The 13914-nt window shown below is 30.2% G+C and overlaps 1 protein-coding gene across 11 annotated transcripts in view; it reads left to right on the top strand.

Annotated features, from left to right (window-relative positions):
- LOC142241983 (uncharacterized) overlaps nucleotides 1–12887 on the top strand; it is a 214788-nt gene extending 201901 nt beyond the window's left edge. For 9 of the 11 annotated variants that reach the window (XM_075313890.1, XM_075313888.1, XM_075313891.1 and 6 more), the window contains one exon: nucleotides 3022–3747. In XM_075313890.1, the coding sequence (XP_075170005.1) occupies nucleotides 3022–3589 (568 nt within the window). In that variant the 3' untranslated portion in view covers nucleotides 3590–3747. Of the gene's footprint in view, nucleotides 1–3021; nucleotides 3748–12177; nucleotides 12627–12665 lie in introns of those variants that run through there. The other 2 variants (XM_075313884.1, XM_075313885.1) reach the window with 2 other exon arrangements.
- Nucleotides 12888–13914: the final 1027 nt, after the last annotated feature.

Genomic DNA, 13914 nt, shown 5'->3' with positions numbered 1-13914 from the left:
ACACATTTTTTCTCCAAGTAGGCTGGTCCACATCGCTTTATGTGTCTCCTGAGCCCATTCATCCATCTCACCTGTGGTGCTTCTATGGACTTTGTGTTCTCTAAGTTCACTACTCTATGGGTCCTAGCTCTTATCGCCAGTTAAATTGCATTTAGGTTTCCTCTTATTCGGGAATGTCCTGGCACCCATATAATGCGGATCCTGCCGTATTTCAAGTATTCGTTGATCATTCGTTTGCATTCTAATACGGTGCATGATCGAACCGTAATGTCTGCTATTGCCTTCCTCGCCCTCCGACAGTCTGTGAAAATGTGGCCTTGTGCTATTTCTGAGCTAAGTAACACATTTCCCTCTGGCATTTGTTCTAGTGTCACATTCTCCCTGAACCATCTTATTGGCGTCAGAATGTCACACTGGACAGCTATGGCCATCTCAGGTATATGATCATGGATTGTTGCGGCATCACACATTACACCCACCTATTATCCATCGATGATTCATCATGTTCGTGTTTCCGTCCATTCTCCCAATATCTTCAATTCCATCGCATCCGTGTCGGTTTTGTTTTTTATCTGAACCTCTATAGATTTTAAGTCCTGTATCGGCTCCAAGGCTCTGGATGACGTGGTCTTCATCGTTCCAATTGTGCCAAGACAACATGTCCCGTTAGATCCGTTGTAAAATTTCCATGTTAGGTTAGGTATAGTGGCAGCCCCCGATATTTCAGACTCACTTAGAATATTCCAGTCCATTGTGATACTACGGTGGTGAACTTCTCTCTTATCACTGTGTGCTGCCCGATTCTATGTTTAGTTCAATGACAAGGGTCCTCCCTTTTTTGTAGCCGAAACCACTTAGAGAAGCTTTGACAACACTCAGAAATGTCACCAGCATCAATGAGGTGGGATAATCCACCGCTGAAAATACTTTTTGGTGTTTGGTCGAAGCTGTGTTTGAACCTACGACCCTGTGTATGCAAGGCGGACATGCTAACCATTGCACCACGGCGGTTTCCATGTTGCACTTCTTCTCCATTGATGTCCACCAAACTATCGAGGCGTATTTCAGGATTGACCTTAATACGATCTCATTTCCCAGTGCGTCACTTTTGGGATTAAGGACCCATTTAGAGCCCACCGCTCTTCTGCACAGTGCCTTAACATCTGTAGACTTTCTCATCCTTCTCTTTGACGTGGCTCTTCCAACTCAGTTTTCCACCTAAGGTTACTCCTAATACATTGGACAATTTTAGTCCTTCTACTGAATGGTCTTCTCCGGATTGACTCTTCTCTTCGCTCTTCTGCACAGTGGGCTATCTCAGTCCACTCTTTGATGTGGCTCTTCCAATTCAGTTTCCCGCCTAAGGTTACTCCCATGTACTTTATTTTATTAGACACTGTTATTGTCTTGTCCAAATTACTCCGTTCGATACATTGGACAATTTTAGTCTTTCACAATTCTGTCTTTTCCGTATTAACATTTAGGTGCCTGGGTCTTCTCCAGTCAGTATCGTCTCCAAGACTCTGATTGACGTGTTCTTCATTGCTTCAGTTATGCCAAGACAATAGGCCCGTGGAACCCTTTGTAATATTTCCATGTTGAATTTATTCTCCATTGATGTCCACCGAGGCGCAAGATTAGCCTTATTAGGCTCTCATATGTCCTGTGCATCACCTTTTGATTCAGGCCCCATTTAGAGCCCACCAACATATGTAGGCTTCCTCAGTCCTCTCTTTGATGTGGCTCTTCCAACTCAGTTTCCCGTATGAGGTCTTTTGTTTTATCAGTCACTGATATTGTCTTGCCCAAAAAACTCGGTTCGGTACATTGGGCACTTTTAGTCCTTCTAGTGAATAGGCATAATTCTGTCTTCTCCGGATTAACATTCTGGCCGGGAGCCACCGTGGTGCAATGATTAGCATGCCCGCCTTGCATACACAAAGTCGTGGGTTCGATTCCTGATTCGTCCGAACACAAAAAAGTTTTTCAGCGGTGGATTATCCCACCTCAGTAATGCTGGTGACATTTCTGAGGGTTTCAAAGCTTCTCTAAGTGGTTTCAGTGCAATTTGGAATGCCGTTCGGACTCGGCTATAAAAAGGAGGACCCTTGTCATTGAGCTTAACATGGAATCGGGCAGCACTCAGTGATAAGAGAGAATTTCACCAATGTGGTATAACAATGGACTGAATAGTCTAAGTGAGCCTGATACATCGGGCTGCCACCTAACCTAACCTAACCTAAAATCGTTAACAGAAGGTAACAAAATGAAAGGGCAACGTTCACGAAAAATCAAAACGGAATGTTGACGGTTTCGTCCACGCGTGTTCATGATTTCATTTTTTTTTTTGCCATGAAGAGTCTTAAAATATTCGTTAGACTTTCTGTGCTAAGACGACTGTTAACGTGTAGGGAGCAGACAATCCAGGTTCAAGTCGATGTAGCAAATTTTTTTATATAAATTCGTAACCATTACCTTTTCACATCATGCATATGAGCTGGTTGTTGTTTTGACAACGTATGGTGTCATATTATCGTTGTCAGATTGACACGATATGTTCTCCGATTGACACCACCTTTGTGTTGGTGTACTTTCATGAGCGGATCGTTTTGAAACGTTTTCAATGGGTGCAAAGACATACCAATGCCTGACTTTATTTTAAAAGAAATCTGTCCTTAATTTTGAGTGAATTTTATATTAGGTCAATATTTTTTGTACGGTCGAATTTGATTACTGTGAAACCTCTTAAAATTAGACACTCTGAAAAGCGGACACCTCCCCAATGTGGACAGTTGTCAGAGGACTTTTTCTATAATAACACATTAAAATTAACCTGTCATAACTGGACACCTGGCAAATGTAGACAAAATTTTGGTGACCGTCGGTGTCCACTTTTCAGAGGTTTCACTGTATTTTGATTGCGAAGAATTTCTCCCATCTGAGGTCTTTATAATTGTTGTACGATATGGATTTTTCTTCCATATAAAATTTAACTCTTTGTTTTATTTGCATCCATTCCAGTCTCTCTCGCCAACGTTCATCCGAGCTAACCAATCCTCGTAATTCTAGTCGCAATCGACCTTTAACATCCGCAACAGGTGGAAATGTTGTACTAAGTCGCCCTCTAGCGGAAGAACGTTCCCGACAATTGAGTGCCTCATCTAGTAGTAGTTCCGAGCATGCCTTACCACCAATTGGTGGCAATAATAATTACCAAAAACAACAACAACAACATAATACACAAATGTATAACAACAACAATAATAATAATAACAATGGCAACACTGGAAATATGAACAACAATTTGGAAGAGATGTTAAGATATGAACGTAACAATAACTTCGATATGCCCATACTTCCTGCAGGGACAATACAATCACCATCCACAGCACAACCGCAACATCAGCAGCAACAGCAACTAAATTATCAAACAACGCCCATGAGTTCATCCACCCAATTGTATGGCTCAAATTCGACCATGAGTTCAAGTATGAAAATGTCAAAATTTTGTCATGAATGTGGCAGTAAATTTCTTTTAGATCAAGCAAAATTTTGTATGGATTGTGGTGTTAAACGAATTTGTTTATAGATCTTTGGAGATTGAAACATGGGATATCAAAATTTTATTTTGATTATTTTGAGTTGAGAAGTAGTGTAATAACAATAATGTATGCTGCATACTTTGGTGGTATACTGTAAAACGAAGCCTTATGTGCAATAATCACAATAATCAATTAATAAATTAATTAATAATAGTTTGGTTTCACCGAGTTGGCTGGGCATTGATATATAAAGATTTTTTTGAATTCAAAAAAAAATCTACCAATCTAACCAAAATTAATATTTAGCTAACTGTATACAATATACATAAATATATTTATAGACGACATACATATATTTGAATGAAAAAATATTTATAATAATAATAATATATATTTTTTATTATATATTCACATGTAACAATTATTATTGATAATCATTTATATATAGCATTTTTTTAATATCTTTAGTTTTTTTTTGTTTTATTTTATTCTAAGAAACTTAGAAATTAATATAAAATTCTTTATGAACAAAAATTCAAAAAATAACAATCAACGATTTTAATCGAAATCATGCCCGAATTGAGACAGTAACAATAATGTTAACGAACAAAATTTATTAATAAATCGAAAAGAAAATAAAACGAATCGAAATGTTTTTCTCAAAATAGACAAAAAATCTAACAATTATAATTTCCACTAAAATAATTTTTATTACCCAGCCAAAAAAGTGTAGCCAAAAATTAAACGAAAAAGTATCCATTTGCGTTTAGAAGTGTTGAAAACAATTTTCTTAAGCATCAGCTGCATTGATTTCGCATTAGACCTTTAATTGTGATATTGTTTTAGAATTTCAGATTTAATTAAAATTAAAAGAAAAATCTTTACTCGTTCGATTTCCACCTCTATTTAAAGGAGGTTCGAATAATATGACATAAATGGAAACACAATTTTGACAAAAATTTCTACAGATATACAATGTTGACAAACATTTCTACAGATATACAATTTTGACAAAATTTTGTATACAAATAAAAATTTGACAAAATTTTCTATAGAAATAAAATTTTAACTAAATTTTCTATAGAAATAAAATTTTAACTAAATTGTCTATAGAAATAAAATTTGGCAAAATTATCTATTGAAATACAATTTTCACAAAATTTTCTATAGAAATAAAATATTGCCAACATTTACTATAGAAATACAATTTTGACACAATTTTCTATAGACATACAATTTTGAGAAAATTTTCTATAGAAATAAAATTTTCACAAAATTTTCTATAAAAATAAAATTTTGACCAAATTTTCAATAGAAATAAAATTTTGACAAAATTTTCTATAGAAATAAAATTTTGACAAAATTTTCTATAGAATTAAAATTTTGCCAACATTTACTATAGAAATAAAATTTTGACACAATTTTCTATAGAAATAACATTTTGAGAAAATTTTCTATAGAAATAAAATTTTGAGAAAATTTTCTATAGAAATAAAATTTTGAGAAAATTTTCTATAGAAATAAAATTTTGACATTTACTATAGAAATAAAATTTTGACACAATTTTCTATAGAAATAAAATTTTGAGAAAATTGTCTATAGAAAAAATTTTCTATAGAAATAAAATTTTGACAAACTTTCTATAGAAATAAAATTGTGAAAAAAAATTCTACAGCAATAAAATTTTGATAAAATTTTCTATGGAAATAAAATTGTGACAAAAAATTCTACAGCAATAAAATTTTGATAAAATTTTCTATAGAAATAAAATTGTGACAAAAAATTCTACAGAAATAAAATTTTGATAACATTTTCTATAGAAAATGAATTTTGACAAAATTTTCTATAGCAATAAAATTTTGACAACATTTTCTATAGAAATAAAATTGGGACAAAATTTTCTATAGAAATAAAAGTTTGACAAAATTTTCCATAGAAATAAAATTTTGACAAATTTTTCTATAGAAATAAAATTTTCGCAAAATTTTCTATAAAAATAAATTTTTGACAAAAATTTCTACAGATATAAAATTTTGGAAGCGATTTTTTTGTAACATTACAAATCTATTGCTATTTATCGTTTAAATAATAATCGTGTATGCCCGTCTAGTAAAAAATTTCTATTGAAAATTTTGGAACATAAAATCATAAACTGGTTAGAATTTTAAAATATTTTTCAAATTTTTAAATATTCGTAAAAAATACTTTTGATTTTCTTTTCTTGTTGCGTCTTTAAAATGTTTGAATATAGAAATAGAAATAAAATTTTTACAAAGAAATAAAATTTTGACAAAATTTTCTAAAGAAATAAAATTTTGAAAAAATTTTCTATAGATATAAAATTGTGACAAAAAATTATACAGAAATAAAATTTTTACAAAATTTTCTATAGAAATAAAATTTTGACGACATTTTCTAAAGAAATAAAATTTTGAAAAAATTTTCTATAGCAATAACATTTTTACAACATTTTCTATAGCAATAACATTTTGACAAAATTTTCTATAGAAATAAAATTGGGACACAATTTTCTATAGAAATAAAATTTTGACGAAATTTTCCATAGAAATAAAATTTTGACAAAATTTTCTATAGAAATAAAATTTTGACAAAATTTTCTATAGAATTAAAATTTTGCCAACATTTACTATAGAAATAAAAGGTTGACACAATTTTCTATAGAAATAAAATTTTGAGAAAATTTTCTAAAGAAATAAAATTTTGAGAAAATTTTCTATAGAAAAAAAAAATTTGACAAAAATTTCTATAGAAATAAAATTTTGACAAAATTTTCTATAAAAATAAAATTTTGACACAATTTTCTATAGAAATAAAATTTTGAGAAAATTTTCTATAGAAAAAAAAATTGTCAAACATTTCTATAGAAATAAAAATTTGACAAAAATTTCTATAGAAATAACATTTTGACAAAATTTTCTAAAGAAATAAAATTTTGACAACATTTTCTATAGCAATAAAATTTTGACATTTTTTATAGCAATAAAATGTTGACAAAATTTTCTATAGAAATAAAATTGGGACAAAATTTTCTATAGAAATAAAAATTTTGACAAAATTGTCCATAGAAATAAAATTTTGACAAAATTTTCTATAGAAATAAGATTTTGACAAAATTTTCTATTGAAATAAAATTGTGACGAAAAATTCAACAGAAATAAAATTTTTATAAAATTTTCTATAGAAATAAAATTTTGATAAAAATTTCTATATAAATAAAATTTTGACATTTTCTATAGAAATAAAATTTTGACAAAATTTTCTATAGAAATAAAATTTTGACAAAAATTTTTACAGATATAAAATTTTGACAAAATTTTCTAAAGAATTAAAATTTTGACAAAGTTTTCTATAGAAATAAAATTTGACAAAATTTTCTATAGAAATCAAATTTTGACAAAATTTTCTATAGAAATCAAATTATGACAAAATTTTCTGCAGAAATAAAATTTTGACAAAATTTTCTATAGAAATAAAATTTTGACAAAATTTTCTATAGAAATATAATTTTGACAAAATTTTCTAAAGAATTAAAATTTTGACAAAATTTTCTATAGAAATAAAATTTTGATAACATTTTCTATAGAAATAAAATTTTGACAAATTTTCTATAGAAATAAAATTTTTACAAAATTTTCTATGGAAATAAAATTTTGACAAAAGTTCCTAAATTTGTATATTTTTTTAAATTCAATTAAAACTTTAATTGAAAAATTTCGGTTAACATTTTTTCTGTGTTATATTTTGGCAAAGTTAAATTTCTTTAATTCACAATAGCAATTTATTCATTGTGATTAAAATGTTGACAAAATTTTCTACACAAATACAATTTTGACAAAAATTTCTACAGATAAAAAATTTTGAGAAAATTTTCTATAGAAATAAAATTTTGACGACATTTTCTATCGAAATTAAATTTTGACAAAAATTTCTACAGATATATAATTTTGATAAAATTTTCTATAGAAAGAAAATTTTGACAAAATTTTCTACAGAAATAAAGTTTCGAAAAAATTTTCTATAGAAATAAAGTTTTGACAAAAAGAATATTTAAATTTATTGCGAAATCGGCTTAAAACAATGAATTTTTTTAAATCACCTCAAAGGACCTTTTTGGTGAAGTGAAGATTGGAACTATCTCTAGAAGAGCATTTATAGAGGAACTTTCAAATTTTTTTTGCTGGGTAATAATAAAACGTAGGAGTCGTTTACAACCAGTGATAAATCCTACAACTTTAATCCATAATTTGTCAATATATTCCTTAACGAACAATTCAAAACATGTGCAAACGCTTGAAGTGTCTGCTATTGAAGTAATTAGGAATTAAAGCAGGGTAAACACACGGCTTTCATGTAAAATCCCAAAAAGTTGTATAAATAAAATTGTAGGGCTTAAACAAATGCAAAATGCCACAAAATTCCTACCAAATTATATTTAAGTGTAAACGACTCTTAAGATTTATTTTTTAATATAACCGAATTATAAATAAAATTGATTTGCAAATATCTATTTGAAAAATTTACATATTATATTTACATATATATGTTATAATTGCTTCAACTCACAACTAAACCAAAACTTATTTGTTATTATTTAAAATATAATTAATATATATATTTTTTTTATATTTGATAATACTATAAAACAAACGTTTTATATATATAAAACCTAAATGCATCTAATCAATTGGAAAAATTAAATTAATCTAATGTAAGAAATCATAATGATAATTTTAAAGCATAAATATTAAATTTTGTCACAATTGTCGGCTTTAAAATATTAACCTCGTCTTTTTTTCATTATTAGTTTATTATTTTTAGAATGCAAGTAGTTTACCATAATATTTAAAATATTATAAAAAATCATATATGCATTAAAACAAATAAAATTCAAAGTATTCCGTATCTATAACAAAAAAACTCATTGGCTTTTTTAATTCATTCATCGATGCATTGTTGTTGTTTTTTTTTTTGCTAGACTCATCAAAATAATTATCATTGACGTTAAACTATGACATTTGACAACACTAACCCTATTTTCTTAAAAAAGCTTATCCCTTCTTATGTTCTTGTAATTTTTGCCTACACACAAAAAATTTTTTTCTGAATCAATCACGAAATTAATTGATCCAATTAATTTTTTAATTTTAAATGTCTTCAATCACAGAAATGATAGTATCAATTAAAAAATTAATTGAAAGACAAAACAAGAGTATACGGCCGAAAGTTCGGCCAGGCCGAATCTTCTTCCACCATGGATTGCGTAGAAACTTCTACTAAAGACGGCCATCCACAATTAAATTACTTGGTTTGCGGCCGATGGCAAGGCATCTTAAAACTTCTCTACATCATCTTCTAAATTGTCCATGCGGGATATATAGTAGAGAAAAGAAAGATCGATTAAATACGTATATATTCAGTTCTTAACCGGTATATATAGGGAAGAAATAATTACGAACCGATATGAACTTTTGAGCGGTAATTATAGAGCCAGAATTGAATTATGGGGGTCGCTTTATATGGAGGCTATATACAATTATGAACACGAATATACACTGAAAAAAATATTGTCGTGAGGTCAAAGATTTCATGTCTTTAAAATACGAATACAAATTTAGCTTAGCATAGAAGACGCATTTCTCTAAAATAAAGTTATTTTCCTTGTCCAAAAGTCGATAAACTTTTCAATGAAGTCGTATTGTCCTTATAATAAAGTGATTTGACTTAAAAATGGGTATCTTAACATGAAAGAAAAAATTTATAGGCTAAGGTCAACTTGACTTTAATAATTCAGAAAAATTCTTTAAATTTTCCGAAATTGTCTTTAAATTTGTTGTCTTTTTGCATCTTGACTACAAAGCAAAAAATCGTCCAAATATAGGACATGTTTTTCAAAACTTTATTTTAAAGAAGTTTTTTACTTCAAACATAGCATAATTTCTACTTGAAGTCGAGTCCTAATTTGGAAAATAAAGATGCCGTTAACTCGTTTTTAAAGGACTTTGGTAGCATATGATGAAAAAAGCTGAGAAAGCGAAATAAATTAAAATTTGCTTCCTAGAAGCAAGTACACAAAACCTAAATTTAAAAGAGAATTGTGTCTTAAAAGTATCCTTACTTGTATTCTCCGCTTCTTTGGCTCGGAATCAATACCAAATTTTTTAAAGACAAAATCTTTGGAACCGAGTATGTTTTTTTTTTTCAGTGTACCAAAAATGGCAGATTAGTTACTGTTTGGTAGATTGGTTCATGATGTTTTGGAAGATTTTGCACAATATTGCTCTCCAACTACTAGCTGCTTCATACATTTTCTTTAGGAATAACAATTTGACAAAATTTTCTACAGAAATAAAATTCAGACAAAATTTTCTACAGAAATAAAATTCAGACAAAATTTTCTATAGAAATAAAATTTTTGACAAAATTTTGTATAGAAATAAAATTTTGACAAAATTTTGTATAGAAATTATATTTTGACAAAATTTTGTATAGAAATTATATTTTGACAAAATGTCGTAAAGACATAAAATGTTGACAAAATTTTCTATAGAAATAAAATTTTGACAAAATTTTATGTAGAAATATAAAATTTTGACAAAATTTTCTATAGCAATAAAATTTTGACAAAATTTTGTATAGAAATAAAATTTTGACAAAATTTTGTATAGAAATTATATTTTGACAAAATGTCGTAAAGACATAAAATGTTGACAAAATTTTCTATAGAAATAAAATTTTGACAAAATTTTATGTAGAAATATAAAATTTTGACAACATTTTCCAAAGAAATAAAATTTTGACAAAATTTTCTATATAAATATAAAATTTTGACAACATTTTCTATGGCAATAAAATTTTTGTAGATTATTTTTGGCTCGAGTGGCAATCATGATTTTACTGTGATTGGGGATCGGACCAATTTTGGCATGGTTTTTATCGGTCATACACAAGCGAAATGTACCAAATTTCAACCGGATGGGATGAATTTTGCTCCTCCAAGAGGCTCGGCAAACCAAATCTGAGCGTCGGTTTATATGGGGGCTATATATAATTATGGACCGATATGGACCAATTCTGGCATGGTTGTTAGATACCACATACTAACACCACGTACTAAGTTTCAACCGGATCGGATGAATTTTGCTCCTCCAAGAGGCTCGGAAGGTCAAATCTGGGAATCGGTTCATATGGGCGCTATATATAATTATGGACCGATATGGACCAATTCTGGCATGGTTGTTAGATCCACATACTAACACCACGTACTAAGTTTCAACCGGATCGGATGAATTTTGCTCCTCCAAGAGGCCCCGAAGGTCAAATCTGGGAATCGGTTTATATGGGAGCTATATATAATTATGGACCGATATGGACCAATTCTGGCATGGTTGTTAGATACCATATACTAACACCATGTTCCAACTTTCAGCCGGATCGGATGAAATTTGCTCCTTCAAGAGGCTCCGCAAACCAAATCTGAGCGTCGGTTTATATGGGGGCTATATATAATTATGGACCGATATGGACCAATTCTGGCATGGTTGTTAGAGACCATATACTAACACCATGTTCCAACTTTCAGCCGGATCGGATGGATTGTGCTCCTTCAAGAGGCTCCGGAGCTCAAATCTGGGGATCGGTTTATATGGGGGCTATATATAATAATGGACCGATGCGGACCAATTTTTGCATGGTTATTAGAGACCATATACTAACACCATGTTCCCACTTTCAGCCGGATTGGATGAAATTTGCTTCTTTTAGAGGCTCCGCAAGTCAAATCGGGGGATCGGTTTATATGGGGGCTATATATAATTATGGACCGATATGGACCAATTTTTGCACGGTTGTTAGAGATCATATTCAAACATCATGTACCAAATTTCAGCCGGATCGGATGAAATTTGCTGCGATCGATTATTTTCTTCTGTTGAACCAACCAGATTGTTCCAAAAACATTAGCAGACTGCTTAAGTTAACGTTTTCCAGGTCCGCTAGTAATCTGAAGCTATATGCCCCTAAAATTTGCTTACGCCTTACACAAAATGCATGACACTCACACAAGAGGTGTTTTATTGATTCCTTTTCCTCCGCATCATGACAGCTCATACAATAGTCACTGGCATGGTTGTTAGAGACCATATACTAACACCATGTTCCAACTTTCAGCCGGATCGGATGGATTTCGCTCCTTCAAGAGGCTGCAGAAGTCAAATCTGGGGATAGGTTTATATGGGGGCTATATACAATTATGAACCGATATGTATCAATTTTTGCATGGTTGTTGGAGACTATATACCAACACCATGTTCCAACTTTCAGCCGGATCGGATGAAATTTGCTTCTCTTAGAGGTTCCGCAAGCCACATCTGGGAATCGGTTTATATGGGGGCTATATATAATTACGGCCGTATATACTTGTTGTAGATGATGGTGTTAAAAATTCGACACATTTACAATCCAATGCACCCAAAAAATTGTCGCTAATATGAGGGATTATTCATTCATTCGAAGGAAACAAAATTTTTTAATAATCACTAAAATTTGATAAAAAACTTCAAAAACATATTTTTTTAAATTTGGTAGTTTTGTTCAAATTTTCTTCAAATTTTGGTAGATTATTTTTGGCACTAGTGGCAAACGTGGTTCGGACCCGGCTATAAAAAAAGGAGACCCTAAACATGGAATCGGGCAGCACTCATTGACAAGAGAGAAGCTGACCACCAGTGTTATCATAATGTACTAAATATACTCACCCCCATTTTCATGAAGTTCAGTTAGTCGTTAGCTAACGAACTTTTAAACCGTACCATGTCTGTTGTCCTGCATATACACTCATATACCAGTTAAGAACTTAACTGTTGAACATATTTCCGTTAAAGTTAACTGGAGGGACGATATCTGCAATTTACTTTCTGTTAACCGGCAGTTAAGTGAGCTTATAAAAAAAAATTATTTGCATTTAATTAACAATTTTTTATCATGCTTTACTGTGTTCGCAACTTTTTAATTTGGCAATTAAATCATCAACCAATATTATAATTAGCATGTAATACTAAAATAAACTAAATATTTGATAATAAATATCTTCTTTATTTTCCACAGATCCGTCTGCAGCTAACAAATTAAGAAATAATCTTTCCAAGGCCTGGAGGGGTTTGAAAAATATATAAATTTTTCATAACCTTTGAATCTTCATTTTATTTTATTAGTTTTTAGTACATTGTTTTTAATTTTTATAATTACTAATATTAAAAAAAAAAAAAACAAATTTATATGTGTATATAAAATATTAACAAGAAATAAATACGTAAACAAAAAGTTATAAATAATAAATTATGTTTTTATTCATTGGGTGCAGGTTCAACACCCGGTAGGAGCGAAAAAGTTTTTTAATTTGTAACAAGTATATACGACCGTAAGTTCGGTCAGGCCGAAGCTTATGTACCCGCCACCATGGATTGCGTAGAAACTTCTACTGAAGACTGTCGTCCACAATCGAATTACTTGGGTTGCGGTATCACTTGCCGATAGCAAGGTATCTTAAAACTTCCTAACACCGTCTTATAAATTGCAAGGTAGTCCATATGTGATATATATTAAACTAAAATAGGCCGACTAAACACGTATATAATTAAGTTTGACAAAATTTTCTATAGAAATAAAATTTTGATAAAAGTTTATATAGAAATAACATTTTGACAACATTTTCTATAGTAGTAAAATTTGGACAAAATTTTCTATAGAAATAACATTTTGACAAAAATTTCAATAGAATTAAAATTTTGACAACATTTTCTATACAAATAAAATTTTGACAACATTTTCTATAGAAATAAAATTTTGCCAAAATTTTCTATAGAAATAAAATTTGACAAAATTTTCTATAGGAATAAAATTTTGACAAAAATTTTCTATAGGAACAAGATTTTGACAAAAATTTTCCATAAAAATTTTGGTAGATTATTTTTGGCTCGAGTTGTGTGATTGGGGATCGGCTATATATAACTATAGACCTATATGGATCAATTTTGGCATGGTTATTAGCGGTCATATACTAACACCACGTTGCAAATTTGAACCGGATCGGATGAATTTTGCTTCTCAAATCTGGGGAACGGTTTATATGGAGGCTATATATAATTATGGACCGATATGGACCACTTTTTGAATGGTTGTTAGAGACCATATAACCCCATGTACCAAATTTCAACCGAATCGGGTGAATTTTGCTCCTCCAAGAGGTCAAATCTGGGGATCGATTTATATGGAGGCCATTAGCGTAGCTAGACAATTTTCCTAGGGGGGGCTATAGCCCCCCTAGCTAGAACTTTATAGACTGAACTTATAGGTT

The sequence above is a fragment of the Haematobia irritans genome, chromosome 5 (assembly GCF_050003625.1).
Source record: "Haematobia irritans isolate KBUSLIRL chromosome 5, ASM5000362v1, whole genome shotgun sequence".
NCBI lineage: Eukaryota > Metazoa > Arthropoda > Insecta > Diptera > Muscidae > Haematobia > Haematobia irritans.
Note: the sequence above shows the minus strand (reverse complement) of the source record. Positions and strands in the feature narration are given on the sequence as shown.